Source organism: Opisthorchis viverrini, assembly GCF_000715545.1.
Source record: "Opisthorchis viverrini unplaced genomic scaffold opera_v5_16, whole genome shotgun sequence".
Taxonomy (NCBI): Eukaryota; Metazoa; Platyhelminthes; class Trematoda; order Opisthorchiida; family Opisthorchiidae; genus Opisthorchis; species Opisthorchis viverrini.
The window spans coordinates 1,690,422-1,707,497 of record NW_008751672.1 but is presented as its reverse complement, the minus strand read 5'-3'; the positions used below and the strand labels follow the sequence as shown (position 1 = coordinate 1,707,497).

General features: G+C 43.8%; 1 protein-coding gene across 1 annotated transcript in view; it reads right to left on the bottom strand.

Moving 5' to 3' along the window:
• Nucleotides 1–17,076, bottom strand: part of T265_01493 (hypothetical protein) — a gene marked incomplete at both ends in the record, with an annotated part of 60,500 nt that overhangs the window by 19,847 nt on the left and 23,577 nt on the right. The window contains 8 exons of the mRNA XM_009165534.1: nucleotides 1,660–1,717; nucleotides 1,810–2,412; nucleotides 4,079–4,202; nucleotides 5,919–6,285; nucleotides 8,259–8,283; nucleotides 14,172–14,379; nucleotides 15,017–15,068; nucleotides 15,801–16,362. Of these exons, the coding sequence (XP_009163798.1) occupies nucleotides 1,660–1,717; nucleotides 1,810–2,412; nucleotides 4,079–4,202; nucleotides 5,919–6,285; nucleotides 8,259–8,283; nucleotides 14,172–14,379; nucleotides 15,017–15,068; nucleotides 15,801–16,362 (1,999 nt within the window). The remainder of the gene's footprint in view (nucleotides 1–1,659; nucleotides 1,718–1,809; nucleotides 2,413–4,078; nucleotides 4,203–5,918; nucleotides 6,286–8,258; nucleotides 8,284–14,171; nucleotides 14,380–15,016; nucleotides 15,069–15,800; nucleotides 16,363–17,076) is intronic.

The following is a 17,076-nucleotide window of genomic DNA, read 5'->3' as shown; positions in this document are numbered from 1 at the left end:
CTGAACGTAACGATCGTCGGAAAACCGATTGGTGAACAGTAGTGAATCAATTCCACATTGCGCAAAGCGGTGCCCTTGAAAAAGACCGAGAAACTAGGCAAACACTGGTCATGTGAAGCACTGGGGAAGTTGCCCAATGCAACCGATCTATCCTGTATAGGCGTGGCTTAAGATTCGAAATTCCCTAACTTAAGGTGGAAAGTAAAAATCGCGAGGAAACAATCACCTGACCATGGGTCACGCTACCACCAGCAAACAGGAAACTGCTTACGCTAAGGCTTTTGAGAAACTAAAGATCCAATATTAGGGTACTATCGAATTTCCTACTGGCACTACATTACTTTGAAATGGGATAGACTCGGGAAAAAGCCCAAATAAACAAGAGTAAATGGAGTAGTTGCAGCAGAAACCGTACGGGCCACAAAAAAGACAGTGGATTCGTGAGAAGAGTTCATCTACCAGCAAACCAAAGAGATGAGTAAAATTAACAACTCGAGTGACTAAAATGTGGTTCGAACAAGGGAACGTGTTACAAGGCACCGTGTGGGACTTGTATGGTAAGTCCAATCAGACGTTACATGCACGCAACATACAAGAATCGAACGAATGACGACAAGAGCAGCAACACGACCGATAGCTTGCCACCACTTTACTGCTGTGGAGCAATGCCAGTACATTTAGAGAAAAGAGAATGGGGGAGGAGTTCAAATGTCAGCCGAAGCAAACATCTGGACGACCCATATATCCCCAGAACCCTAACAAAGAGTCTGAATGCGTTAGCTTTCGGTGTGGAAGAGGAATTAAACCCATGGCGAGCCGATTTCTTGTAGTACCTTATACTCTAGTCTGCCAACGCATACGTTGCAAACTCTGGTGGGTTTCAGGTTCTAACAATCGAGATCAACGACGCAAGTGACGAGATCGCGAGCAACAGTATCGACATCCAACTCTGAAAGAGATTAACTTTGGTACCTCATGAAGCCAACAGAAACAATAGTAATACTGCAGAACAGTCTGAAGAAGCAAGATGGGTGAGATTAAAAAATAATTGACGGAAAACTATTCCGTCGTCAAAGTGATGGTAGTGGGAACAAGAAGTATGTAGGTCGAAAATCGAAGTGCGAACGATCAATTCAGTACAGATGCCAGTGATACAGCCACGTATTATTCTCGAAAATAGCAGTTTAATTGGGGGCCAAATGACACTTTTCCAGAAAAAATCGAGGCTGTGGGGTTTTCAGAATTGGTGTCAGTAGTGAAGCTTCCTTGAGGAAATAAAACCGATCGAAACTTTTGTAAAAAAACGTCTCAGGCCTATGTGAGACAGAAATGGAGTGTGAAGTTGAATGATAAACTTAACAACCGTACAGTATTGCACGTCGATATAACTCATACGACGTCGTCATTCCAAATGCGGTAGATAAAGCGCGGCCACACAGACCAATAATGAGAGCAAGGATGCGTGTTTGGTGACTATGGGAAGGACCATGAACTGACATCCGGAGTGGCATTCAATAGGCACTACCCATTATCCTAAACGCAGACAATTCAGCACGAATAGTCTCCACACAACGATTTTCTGTGAATGCAGACTACATTTCCGAAGGCTCATGTGCGAAAAAAATAACTAAAGGAAATAGGTACGCAAGCATCTCTTACTTGTATCCTTGCACATATGGGGTCGTGGAGACCATTGACTGGAAAACGTTTTGGTCATCTAAAATTACAAAACAGCAAGTAACTTTTTTAGGCCAAAGAAAAAGAAAGCTGGGGCAATACTGGAAAAGCATCGAAGAAGTTAGAACTTACGGAAGATTTGTAAGTAAATTTGTCCCGTATAGTTTCTAAAGGAGCCCTGGGAGGCCCTGGGAACGTGGATTGCGCACCAGTGAAGAGACTCTCGTCAGGCAGCTCATCTATCCGGGAGATTATCGCTTGGCCTCCGTGTGTAAACCGAGGATTTTCTTCCGCATTTGAGAGTGAATTACCAGGTTGAGGTAGGCGTTCCAAGGACTCTGCCGAGTCAGTAATCCGATCTTGCTCGACCCAAACATCTCGGGCGCCAGATTCACCAGAGCCGGATTCGCCTGATTCACCAATATCCTTAGGGGGCAAATGAGGTTTTGGTATACGGCTATTATACAGCCACTTGTTCACCGCACCGGACGGATGTCTGGTTCGCCGCACAGGACGCGGCTTGGGTATCGAAGACCAACTGGTATAGTGATCGGGGCCCAAGTTGATTGGGCGTTGGGATCGGTCGTTGGCATCAGCGAACCAGACAGCCGATCCTACAGCACACGGGCTAGCTGTTGTAATGGGTTCCACGTCGTCTGGACCTGAAGACGAATCTATGTCGCTACCAACATCACTATTTAGTCGATCGAACTCAGTCTCGGATGCTGTCTGACCCTGTAAAGTATCAAAAATGTGGAGGTAACTGCAACTGGTATGCAGAAATCGAGTTGGGTAAACGTGACTGAAAAATACCAGTAGAAAAAATCCGGCGGTTTAGAATACATACCAACCCAGTATACGACATGAGCTTTGACACACCCCTACCTGGGTCTTATAGTAGTTACAGTTAAAAAGGAATTTTTTGTGTCCAGATTTAGCTGACTGTCTATCATAGGGCTTACTTGGGTTCGCCCATCAGTGGTCTGTCCTAAGCTAAATTTGTGTGCCAAAACGGACAAACCGCAAAATAGCTTTTCTCAAAAAGTCATACAGTTGTGGCTTTGGTCAGAACACAAACGTATGAAATAAGCCCTAGCCAATCGATATCATAAGAAATCAAGAATACTTTCTAACTAAATCTAATGATGCGCGAAATAGGTCGTGCTTGGAAGTTGTTAGTGCGTTCCAATACATTTCGTGAATACTGGATCGACGTGAATATAAGGTTCAGCGATTAGGTTTAATTGGAGGTTCTCTTGGTTTTTTGATGAAGCAGAAGCTCCACGACGCCAATCAACCTTAATAGTTCACACTGATTTATGAACTCTCTTGGATACGAAGAGTGTAGGTAGGGCACAGCCCGCGTTCCAGTTGACTGGAGTTTGAACTGTGATAGGGCATACAGTGGGTATTTAGAAGAAGTACCAATAAGAGCTATTCTTGGGCAAAATTTCCTTTGGTGTGATTTCATTTGGACGCGAAGGCTGTCTCAAATGGCATATATAAACAAACTTTCAGCAGAGCTATCAACCAAGATTTAAAGCCAGCGGCGATGGAAAAAAGGTACATTTCAGTGATGGCCTTTCGGGTGAGCCCCTACTTTTTGTTAGTCTGACTGATGATCAAGAAATGCACTCCTATGATGTCAGCTACTAGAATTTTGGCCCACAATGTTTGCTTTCTATGCGAAACGATACACTGACTGCTTTGCAAGTATTAAGATCAAATTAACTCGGTGACTCAGATCAAAGTCAGGAGAAACCATTGAGATTCATGAAGAAAGATGGAAATCACACACAAAGACACCTTTGAAATACTGCTTAAGGTAACGGCACCCTGGCTAAGGAGAATCACTCATGCTAAATAAAATTCAACCGACAAACCCTGATGTTTTTGCTGCTGGAAAAAGAACCGAACAAATGACGATGTATGCACTGGGGGAAGTGGACGATTATCAAGGAGGTTTTAAATTAGTCAGAAAAAGAGCCTTAATTCAGAGTTGCAAGACGTAAACTACATCGGGGACTAGAGTAATACACGCATTCGTATGCCGATTTGGTTTTGTCGGGAGACCCACCTGGAACCCAGTTGAATCTCTCGCTTATGATGCTTTTAAGCAACTGAATGTGCTGCACCATATCGACTCGTATTTCAGTCGGTATGATATTCGAGATATCACGATACATTGTATAGACATAATATACTACTCATAAGGGTGCTGGAAACTAACTGACAACCGACGACTGGTTTCGCCTCCTTGGGGCTCATCATATAGGCGCAGTCCCCGAGTTTCCGTCAGCCTTATGTTTTACTTGGACCTAAATAACACGGAATCAGTGGGAGACTCGCATGGAACCCAGCAGCATGTACATATTAATACAAACAATTTGACAAAACTCACACGGGAGAAACTTGAAGGCACTCGGAGTTTACCACCGGACACCCGATAGTGATTTGGCAAGTGGTATACTTTCTTTGAAACCGACGCAAATGTGGGGTGCTTAGTATGTGTTGTCGTCGGCTTGCTGCGTATGAAAGTAAGATGCAATCAAAATCAAACTCACGAAAGTTTAATAATTGCAACAAAGCTGAACAACCCAGAGTAAAATACGAGATTCGTGGACGTAGGGAACAAAGACGGAGGTTGGCGTTTGTTATTGATGGGTCACGCTGGAAGTAATACACATTTGGGAAGATAGGAACTAACCATGTGAAAAACCACTGAACTACCTAGTTCTATGATCTGTCGAAAGATTAGAGACGGAAAGGAAACGCATTATACCGGTTCCTGCAAACAACCAGCTTGCTGGCAACCTGTCCACCGGAACATCAGTCAACTTTGGTTTGTAAAACTGTTACTTTTCAGGGTGTCCAACGAACTATTACGTTCACAGAAACCCCTGGAGCGTCTACAGAACCTGTGAGTAGATCAAGGATTAAAGAAAATCAGTTACTCCAGTCCAGTGGCCGTCACGGAATGATTGACCGACTTTCTTCCACTGAGTTACGGAACAATAGAATCCATTTCTACATTACAAAATTTTCCATGAAAACCGTGAGTGATTGCGCCGCATGACCCAATCGAGACTTCTGGAAATATCAGGAGAGCACGTAAGCTGTGTAGCTAGGGAGAAGACCATCGCCCAACGTCTGTTAAATAATAATGGCAATAAATAATCGCTCCGCTGGGACTCTTGTGGTATTGATTGTTTCCTGAAATCGATTGGAATACGTTGAGTTGCGCGCAAAACCCCGAAAGCCAAATCGTTCAAATGAAGGTTTATCTACAAATATGTTGGGCTTGTGTGCCCCAGTTTAAGAACCGCTAATTCCTAACGGATCCCAAAGTTCACACTGACTCAAGGCAACGTGGCTAGAAGGTAGCGAAATCACGTGTTGAATAAAACAAGTGAGGTGATAAGGTCAAAGAGCGGTGTATGTTCAGGTCAAAAACAAGAAGGATGATACAGGTGCAAAACCAATAATGAAAATGAGGAATCAAGTTGTACAAATTATGAATAGAAGAGAAGAATCAACGTTCGGCACATAGCTGCCATGTCGCCCGAAGGAAGCATGAGGGCACTTCACTCGCCAGCACCGAACGACTTTTCTTCTAATATCAGACCGATGCAAATGTTTTGTCTCAAGTCGTAGCAACCTTCGAATATGATTGCCTTCCAAAATCGGTGTGAGAGAATGACATTGGTCTATCCTGAATGGGAGGCCGAAGAGTATATAGTGTGCAAGGGGAGATAAGCTGTCAGATGTGGGATTGGAAATCGTGCTTCCCGGCTAACGGAAGGGTGAACTGCCAACACCGTGGGCATTGTTTGACACCACATTTATCCACTAAGTCTACACACTAGAGGCTGTGGTAAGAAAATCATGTGAGAACTATTCAACATTGGTTGCTACTAATCAGACTGAGGTCACATGACTATGCACAATATAGGGCTAACTGTCATGATCCTGGAAACTGACACAAAACAGACTAATCCAACCCACTGACTACGCTATAGGAGTGGTGACACTCGAGTCTGTCTAGCCTAATGAGCTTCACACGTATTAGATTATTAGTCTTTCAAGGGGTGGTAGATGACCTTTGATGCTGGCGTAAGGACCAGTGTTTATGTATTCGATAAGTTCGAAACAAGGAGGATAGGCTTAATCTAGACGCCAGACATGTATAAACAACTGAACGGAAGGTAGCTGTCATAGGCGAAGAATAACATGCGCAGTACCTGCGAACCCCGTCTGGTTGAGAGTCAGGAAGCCCGTTCGGCTCACACTGGTTTGCAGACAAGTCCTCTGTTTCATTACGAACATCTGAGACTTCTTGGTTTATCGCCAAGTCGAACTCAGAATAGGCATTGTTTAGATTCAGTACATTGGTGGAACGCGAAAGCTGGCCTGTCGTAGAAAGGCGATGGAACTTTGGTAAGTGGCTAGGACCAGATTGCGAGTTGCGGTGATGATTTTGGCTAAGGCTTGCACGCTGAATAAAAAGCCGTAGAAACTTCGCGCGTTGACGACTATGAGCGGTGAAGGTATCTTCATTGCTACCAACGTAAGGGGATTCCTTTCTGTGTGGAACCGATGAGATGGGTGCTGCAAAAAAAATAAACATGCATTTGGAGTGTAGTACACAACAACTAGGTAAGTGTTGCAAATGGAAAACTGATGTGTCATGGACCAGAAGGGATATGAGAAAACTGGAGAACGAGGAAAACGCGACGAAATTTCGCGAAGCACTATGGGAAAGACTGGTGGATGACCAGTTTTCGAGCCTACCCTATAAGTCAGTGGTCTCGAAGACGAACACATACAAGAAGTATATAGATGTACACATGGACAAAGATGAGATTGGTTTGACAAGGATGATCCATCGACATCCATCTCGATTCAAAAGAAATGCGCATTTGTCAAAAACATCAAACATCCGACAGACTGTGACCCGAAATCAGCTTGGAAGCGACAAGGGCCAAGCTTCTGAGACACCCACTCAATTGGGCAGCTTCAGTCACGTACGCATCCTAGCAGCCGAAAAGGAATTTCGACGGATTAAAAGTCTATGATCCCGAAATCCAACGTGACTTTGTGCTTCCGGTAGTTTTCCAGCCTGTTCAAGTCGGTACTGTGGAACCATTGAAGGAGATGAAAGGAATTACCCTGCTTAGTCGTGCCCAATCCTGAGGGAGAATGAATTACCAACGGACTCCACACAATGGTACGACTGGATCCAAGTTGCGCAGTCCAAAAGGAATGGCAATCTTCAGAGCTCTTAATCGGTAACTTACAGCAACATGACCAACCTGAGTCCAGGACTGGCTTGCGGTTACTTAGTGCGAGCGATTGTGCTGGAAGTTGGTACTGACCAGATACACGATACTCAGCACAGTTGAAGAAATCGCTCTCTATTATCCGCACGGTGGGCACCGACTCCGAATCTGTTACTCAATTGTGACCTTTCTATCACCGTTATTGACAGTAATATGCCAGTAATATACTGTCTTGCTAAACTGCGACGAGAATACGAGCGACAGGACGTTGATAGCCGACCTGCCCAAGGGTTCTCACGTTAGGGGTTGCAAAAAAATATGAGAACGGGACGTGAACAGCGGACGTGGTGTGGAAGATGTGAGTAGTGACGTACAATGTATCAATTCTCTAGGCGTATAATTGACATGGCTACCGCTGTGATCTAGATGCGAGAGATTGTCGAGTAGGACAAAGGGATTGAGAGATCACAATAAAGATGAAAGCGGTCGGCTGTCCCATGCTTTGCGGTGTTTCGCTACCCCTCCAATAACGGTCGTTACAGTCATTCCTACTTCTGAAATGTATCCAATGTGACTGTAATGCAAATCCATTTCAAACTCTTTCTGATGGAACCCATAAAAACCAAAAAGTTTGCGGTGTCGTGGCAAGGGTACAGGTGAATTTCCACACATTCTTCTGAAAGCACTTGGATGACGTCTCAGAAGTTTGCCACCATTGTTTATGAGCAGAGTGCTTAGTTTGATAAAGAAGGGATAGTACACTTGATGGTCTAGCGTTCCTCGGTAGATGTACAGCTTTGACTCTTGTCTATAGGTGTATAAAAGTAGGCCGTGCCATGATTAGTACATGGCTCCGCAATAGAATGTTTCTCTCGAACGCCAAGAAAGTAATTTGAGAAGTATCAGATTGGAATTCGCATCGATGAATAGGACGATTCGCTTATCATGGGTTAACGTTCACTCCATTACACGTGCCATGACTGCAGCCACGTACTGGTTCAGCAAACAGACATACCAGTCTGAGCTCGCGTGAGTGAGTTTTCAACCCTCGTATACAAAGCTCCAGCAACTGATGAGAATACAGTGAGCACTGTTCACAGCAGCTGCGCAACCATACATCTAATCAATGTAACCACACCCGTTTGAACAAGGCGCACTTCTTTCAAGGATCTATCACCATAGGAAGCTCGCAATGGTGTTGGGACGTTTTAACAATCGACAACAGAAGCATTAATTGCACACCCGTTTTCGTTAGAACAACCAATACCACGGATAAAAATTAAATAAAACGTGGTAACTTACAGGAACCATTGTTCACTGAAGTATTCTGTAAAACAAAACAACAAAGGTAAAGTCTAGCCATTGTGATTGAGACACGGTAGGACCGAGATAGGAATAGGTAACTTCAAACGTTGGCTTTTAAGTTATTCAAAGTTTAGAAAGCAGCTGGACAAACAACAAATTTGAATGTAATAAGCAAAATCTCTACGTAAAAACAGAGTGCTTCCGTAGGAAGTACTGTAGTGAAATCTATCACCGGTACCTGAATGGCAGTGAGTTGCACGCAGAAAATGAACCCGTGTCGAATCGAAAGAAAATAGAACTCTGGTTCCAGATAAACAAAAATCAAAACAATTTAAACAAGACATTGGTAGGGGGTATTTCACGCTGGATGGCCTCTGAAAATTGAACCGCGTGAGTGAATTAAGGAAATCCTTTGAGCGGACTTGGGCCACCGAGCACCCCTGTCACTATTAATCTGAACTATACAGGTAATTTGACACAATGGAATAACAGCTGATATTTCCCGCCAGCAATACTGAGCCCCTCGCGTTAATTCCACAGTGGACGAAACAGTTATATCTTCCAGATACTCAAAGCCCATTGGTGCAGCCACTTAAAAAGTAGATGGGCTTTGTAGATCACAAAATGATAGACCCCTGTGCACGAGTGTGACGGACACCGAGCATTCTCAGTAGCTTAGTCGGTAGAACAATCTTCCGGAGGGTAGGAGGTCAACGGCTTGTCCTCTCGCCCGTACTACGTATGCTAGGGTATCATATAAAAATCTGCCTAGTCTCTCTCTTTACGTTCTACGGACCTTAAAATGGCTACTAAAAAGAGCAGTGCAAGCCACTGTTGATTGATAAGAGGAATGACATAGATTGTAGATAAGTACTAGGTGGCGACGACGGATAAGACAGACAGCTGGTTGGACATGACATAGAAGTTTCAGACGGCGTCACGCTAAACGCAAGTATCAGATGCACGGTGAATTTTAGGTTGATGGGAGGCATCTGGAAGTTGTTTCCAACCGGTTCGTGGAGTGGAAAAAAACGTCCTGGGTGAAAGCCATGTGCCCAAGGGTAGTCCAAGAGGAATTAGGGTTGAAAACGAGCAGGATAAAGAGCAATATGGTCAAACAGATTGGGAACAGTAGATGGAATGGAGTGATCAGGGGAAAATTCTGGAGATTTTTTTGCCTACCAAAGTATCGTGACGATTTGCGTCATTAATGCACCAGATTCCATCATCCTGAAAAATCTAAGAAGAGAGTCGTTCGAACAATACTTCATGTATTATCTCTCCTGTGCAATGGTCCATCTACATGTTGCATTCTTGGGGTTAAGTGCAGGGCCGAAGACAACATATGTAAGTTCTATCCCGCTGGGTAAGAGGAACACGTGCTACTTACGCAGGTATTCCAGGAAAACAGGCACAAGGGTTGCTTTTTTCCGAATCTATCAAACATGAGCGGCCTGATTTACTCAAACCACTTATGAGATATTCGATAGTCGCGACCCGCACTGAGTATTGGATATTACCTAAGCTGTTTTGACGCCCGTTTTTTTCAGTTACAACCAGCTTCAGTGGAACAGAGAGTTTTGTTCACCTTATTTAAAGCGTTTTCGGCGACAGAATAGTATATACAGGTATACTTTGTGCGGCCGAGGGGAATATCTGCTACCAAAATTTGAAACCTGAACATGCTTAGTTATCTGAAGTTGTGCAGTTGACTGTAGTGGCTTTCTAATGGCAGGTACACGTCAAAATGAACACTAATTTTTGTTCGTTTCCTCCCTTTCCAGACACCACTGTCTACTCTCTCTTCTGTCTAAAAATAGCCTTTTCTTTCGAACAGAGATATCCACACAGAGCTCATTTAAATTTTTTATAGCAAGATTCACTCTAGTTTACCACATGTCGCATGTGATGAGCCAATTAATGATTGTGATGAAAGCAATATGGATGTAACCGAAATTTCGAGGCCGCATTTTAACCCACTTCAAGCTGAAAGCTTAAATTTGCATTTGCAATCTAGACTGCGAGACAGAAGTAGCCCGACTTCAGTGACTCAAATTAGGGCCATGAGTTCGTCGGAACTGGTTCACCAAGAAAGCGCCATAGTCCGATAACCTGTGCAGCCGTTCAATTTGAAGAGTGGGTGAAATGGCAACAGAATTATCTAAGACACCTTTCAGTACATACATATCCGTATTTCACCCTTGAAATCGAAAAGAAGTGTCATCACACCTGACTGGATAAGCAACCAACGAGAACTAGAGTATACGAGATAAGTATCTACGCAAAAGGGGTTGTTCGAGGAGGCTCACACTTAGAACGATGGGACGTGCTAAACAAAAGCAGACAGTTTACTCGGTAAGCAGGAAGTAAACCCACGTCGTCACTTCCTATAAGAAACAACTGCTGGGTTTATTTCCAAAAAGAATCAAAATGCCTAATGTCTATATTTATGGTGCATACTCACTGTTCAACATTCACTTCTCACTTCATAGAGCGCAAACAAAAGGCAAATTGTCAAAGGTGAAGGACAGGTTTTGCATGCATTTGTTTGCACACTGGTACCCAGTACGGAACTTTGCCCGCACAGCGGAACGTTTGTCGGGCAGAATACGTGAACACGGTCTGTACTCACTGAATCCTGAGAATCACGCATCCAGCCCGAGAACCATCACTTGGCATAATAGATAAAAACAGTATTTGGTATCATCCACCGGGAGTCTGAGCAAAACTGCCTGCTATCCATTCAAGATTTCTATTTATGTATAGTCCTACACAGGAATGGTTATATCATCTGTACAGTCAGTGTCACTGAGTGAATGTGCTGGGTGATTTTCCAACACACAGATGTCATAGGATTATTATCGCAATACCGACAGCCTCGCTAATAAACAGGAGAGAAAATATGCAGAACAACGAGCCGAGGCAGGCTAACGACGATTTTTAGTCGTGGAAAAAAGTGTCGACACCATCAATAAAAGACTAGGGGGCGAAATGGCTCTAATGGTTAGATAGCGAATTTACTGACCGGTAGGTCTAAGATTCGAACCCGACCTCTACCCCTCGAGCTCCCCTCTCTAGGCATGGGTAACCTGGCGGCATCCCAGCCCTTGTGCTTCCTTCGGATGGCGTGGCAGCCAGACACCGGAGGGGTGCTACAGCTGAACGATCTTTTCTAATGAAAGAATACCAAGTTTAATGTATTTTGCGACAAACGTTCACTATAATAGGATTACAAACGAGAAATTCAGATGAAATTCAGCTACGTTTCCAGTCAACATCACAATAATTTGCAAATGAGTGTTTACCGCAACATGGGATCGTGGAAGCCAACACTGATGGTCTTCCGCGCCCCAGTTTCCTTCTTTTCTTTAATGAAGCGTAATTAATTCGGTGAAAAGGTCGAGCTACGTAGTGAGGATCACCGCGTACCCAATGTAAATTTGTTAGCTTTAACGCTCCGAATTTGCTCTTACGGTAGACAACTTATGTTTAATCTATACTGAATAAAATCCCGTTTTTAGGACTGAAGTATACCAACTAAGGCTGGCTCATCCATGTCTGTCTGCTCGGCTGTCTAGATCAGCCTGCGAATTAACGAACTGTTTTGGAATAGAGTGAAGCTCTACTATGCACCGTTTCAGACACCTCGGGCGACCTTCATCAGATTCAAAATAATAATCGAAATCACACAAGCAGGGAAACATGCGGCAATGGGTGCCAATGGCGAAATGACCATCAGTCTACGTGCTGTCACTGCTGTCAATCAAGTTCGTGTTTCGATGTGTCTTGTTTGTGCTGCGGAATCTCCATTGCATAATCTCTCTTAACTGTTGAACAGTCCTGTCTGCACAACAGGTGGATGCCAACTGTCAATTTGTCTGGAAAATGCGGATTGTAAATGAATGACTAGAGTTTCTATGTAGCGTATCCTGGTAAGGTGCTATGGCATATTTTGACGTGACCGAAGAGTAGCTTGTGGCCCTCTGTCTGTTCTCTGGACAGGACTCAACACCAGTAAAAAAATAAACATCCACATGTAGCTTCCTCGAACCCAGCAAAACAAAGCCGAACACGAACTTCACTGATCGGAGCAGCGCGTAGAATGTTGACTGTTTCATTGTCGGTACTAATTGACAAATGTTCCCTGATCATTCAGCTCTTGGTAAGGGTTGTCCGAGGTCTGTGAAATAGTGAGCAACAAAACTCCGCGAGAAAACGTTAAGTTGTTTCCCAGTGATCGAAATGTGACACACAACGCTCAAGAATCAATTCATGTATCGTTGGCGCAACAAATTATCTTTAACGACGAGCCTCAAACAGAAATTATGAGAAGACACAAAGACTTTCGCGTCGTGATATACTGCAGAAACTCAGCATAGGAAACATTCTGTCCCAAATACCGCACGCAACCACAAATACCCATCAGCATGAACACACTGCGGGAAGCCTGATGGTGTACAGTAAAAAGCAGATCGCGTTAATGTGAAAGTTATTTAGCTGATAAATCGTATGTGCTAATAAACCAGCTCACAGTTGATGAAGAAGGGACTAATAAAATGTTCAACGACTGCACTCATTGAGGATTAGGAAAGTGATTGAATAAGAAAAACTTTTACGGTTGGCTCAATTTCGTTCAGTTGAAAGGGATGCAGGACCGTCGAATCAGTGTCCTTTGCAGTTCATTGAAATTTGAGTTGGTAGTGTTGTAGCATCGTTCGACCTTTATATTGGTTTATTGCTAACCCACCTCTACATCATTTTGATGTTTCCAACTACCTTGGTTGTACTGACGATCAACCTATACCGGACAGGAGCTGGCGATTCATTATTTTCCTTCGCTTCGGGCAGAATAAAAAGCGGTTTTTTATTGATCACAGTGTTTGTGTTGTTGTTGTGATTACATCGGAAAAACTCTGCAACGAATGCTGCACTTGGCGAACTCGAACACCAAAGAGGAGATTAATCAAAATCGCGAAGCTTGTTCACGAACCCTGGAAGATGGTGGGGGCTGGATTTGAACCACGGAATTTCTGGTCAGGAAGTCGCAACTTAACCACTGGGCCACTCACGTGAATTAAAACAGAACCAATCACTGGTCCCAGGAGTGTTTGCTAAGTTAACCAGATAACTAGTGTTGCAGCTTCCAACAAACGCGAATCCACACAGATGGACAATGATGTCTGATGTTACAAGCGAGAGAGCGCTGTGTGGCTGCAATGATTCTGATCAGCCACATGTAGAAAATGTCCTTTAACAAAGGTTGCTGTAGTGGAACAATACAAAAGAAGTGAACCTGACGGGAAGTTAAAGAGACCGAAAAGTTTGACAATCAGACCACATGTTTTCTCTAGCTAAATGCCTTTTAGGGTGATACTTAGGAGGGGGGATAGTTACACATTTAACATTGATGATGATTTGAGAAGTAACACGAGGCTAAAACGAACTTTTGAGCATAGAGGCGACTTTTATAGTGACAGTTTCCAACGAGGAGTTGAGAAAAAAATCAAAGTGAGTCTCACAGACTTACAACCACAAAATTCAATAAATGGGAAAAAGAGAAATGAGTGGTTGAGGAAGAAACCTGGTGTTAAATTACCGCAGGCAGTTTAAGGTGCCTATACCGCCAAACGCTCCATCGAATAATCTGGAAACTGATAGCACGAACGCCACTGATACTAATCAGCCGTCATTCCTCAAAATGTCTTCTACCGCAGCGGGGGGGAGGGGACACGGGGAGCCCATTTTGAGACACGGACCGCACTAATAATTCTTCATAATTTCTTTCACATCATTCTGCCAAATTATACACTGTTCACCACGCAGTTTACAACATTCTGAAGGATGCACAGAGGAATAACCTTAACGGAGTTCGTGTGCACTAAAAATGCATTCGAAACGATTGTCACTTACCTGCTGAGAAACCGTTACTGATTTCGAACTACGGTAAGGAACGCAGGTATCGTCGAATCCGTCCGATAAATTCATGAGCGACTTGCTGAGATTCATTCCCGGTTCGTGTGGCACCTCATGAGCATCGACCGGTTGAAGTTCGTCGGAATCGGTTTGGAATTTCGAAACACAAGCAGACGGTTTGTGACCAGGGGGTGGACTGACGACGCTTTGATAAAAGAGTGGGAATAAAACAATAGAAAAAGGTGATAATGTGACAATGGTAAGTGCAATAATGTCCTATAAAGCATCATTTCTAGGCGCTGTACGCAGGGAGAAGCCTAAGTCTGTGGACTCATTGTTCACTTTTATATCAATGAACCGATGGTGATCGGTCTATTTGCTGTTACCTTGCATAGTGCAGGTATCTACCGGGAAGACAGTTGTTCCATTGATTTTTCCAGTGAAGCAGTGGGCAGCAGTGCATTAACAGTGCGTATGATCGGGTTCAAACCGCGGACCAATAAAATCTTTGCGACGACAAACCAGCCCTTTAACTTTGGGACAGAGGAACCCAAAATTCTATAACTGTTGGATGAATAATTAAAAAAGCGAATTTTCAGTAATAGTAAAGATAAAATTAGGTGTTTCCAAGATACTGACTATTCGTATGTTTTCTGTTCTATTTAGCCTTTACAATCATAAAAGTACGTTTTATACGGTACATAGGTGAACAGATTCTCTTGGCAATTTGGCAAAGGATGTCCTACAAAGAGCACAAGAATAAAAATGAATTGACAAATTAACCCATCAGCATCATGTACTGTAACAAAACCTTCGAAACTGGGGAAAAAATATGAACCTACCATACTGGATTGGCATTCAGACCTGCCCCGATACCATGAAAAGATTCCATATCTGAAATGGATGCAGAAAAATAAAGTTGGACTAGGTTGATGAGAGAACAAATGGGAACAAACAGCCAACCAGTGGATAGGGTAATTGGTCTTAATTATCTGTTGAAGGTTAAATGAATTCATCTAAAATCACGAGTCCAATTTCTCGAGTAATGCAAGAGAACCTGGGATATGGTTTGACATAACCGGAAAAAATACTAAGCTCAGTGAAAGTTAATTATTCGGGTACCAAACGAACACTGAGTTTAACCTAACTCCAGCTGCGACAGATTCGTTCACCGATACCAGAGTCAAGAGAGGAAAACGACATAGCAAGAAGCGGAGTTGTCATGCTTTTCTGGATAATCTGGAATCGACAGTTATCCATTGAAGGTGATAAATTTGGTGCGGTGGCACCATGAGATTGCGCGATTGAGTCAATGCCACCAGCCCCGATGTTGCTTCCTTCGGGGAGCGTGACCACTAGACACTGGATGAGTGTTACAGTTGAACGATTATTTTATTATTTTATTTAAGGGAATCCACAATGATATAAAGAGGAAACAGTCGGGTGTTCAATTAATGGGAAGGATTTTGTCATGACAAAGGCAGTGCATTAATCACCGGTTAGACATGGTTGACAAGCGCGCTGTAACATCAGACCTACAAGTCCTGTTACAGAAAATTGATAATTGATAAGTACAAATACGTGATATTCAATTCAAAGGTTACCGAGTGAAATTAGGTATCGTACCCAGACGATTGTCCACGCGAAACTGGTTTTTCTCACATTCAGTGACGGCAGATGAAGTTGAGCCATTTGATGATACAGTGACGCTAGAAGAGGTGACGCGATACACAGGCGACTGTCTAGCCAGGCGGTTAGGATCCAGATCCTCCGAGTAGAATCGTAACAAATGCGATGATTTGAGAGTCGGGGATAACGGCATGTTTGGTGAAATGGAACGCAACCACAAGGGTAAGTACCTGGGAGATATAGGTAGAAGCGCCCCAGTGTTCGAGTTCGATAAAGAGTGTGCTCGACTATCGTCCGTCAGCATGGAGACTAAGTAGTTAGACGTAGAGAACACAGATCCGAAGCGCAGTGGTGGAATACCCAATGCTGTCTCCACCGGAAAACCAACAGACCAAGAGCGCCGGCGCTTAGACATGCAATTTCGATCCACGACCTCCACCACAGGATCTTTCAGCGTGTCACACGAATCCCCGTTGTGATCGTTCTCAGTGGGACCGTTGGCGAATTTCCAGTCGTTTGCATCATCGGTTCTATGTTCAGTACCATTGAGAACAACCGCCTGATCATCAAAATTTGCAAGAGAGCGCATGGAAAGAAACTTGTGGAGTGAGGGAATAAACATGGGTGGGTCCAAGCACACAAGCGAAAGAAATCTTAGACATTCATCATGAATGAAGTACCTCAACCAGTTGAATTGGGACCGCTTAACTTCCGACAAAACACCACATTGCCCTGGGATGAGAATTATCAATAGGTTGTAGTGACTGTCTCTCGTGTAGAAAACATTTTGATCGGTTTCTTCTTCAAGGGGAAACCGGCGCAACAAGTGATAGCACAATGGTTCATGACGGACTGCGAGATAGCAAAGACGATTTGTGACATAAACAAATGCGAACAATTTTAAAAGTGAGGATAAGGGGGTCAGAGCTTTCCTTACACTACCCCACTCGATGCCGGACAATCGAAACGAGGCCACGGCCATTCTCCCCAGTCCTTCATGACCTTTACAGTAGCCAAGCGCCTATTGCTCACATGCTCCCACCCCCAGAGTGAATAAGTTTTGTACATCTGCTCAAGAATCTTGGTGACCACCTCTGTGGTCAGGACACACCGACAAATACACGCCCTCTCAGTGAGACACCACAAACATGCAATTATCAACAGTAACTCCAGCGCGCGTGCTTATGCTGAGAGAAGCGTTTATAAGCGAGCCCCTTCCCCCGCCAAGACGAATATGTCGCCAAGCGGCTGCGGTCAAAAGAAGGCATATCCT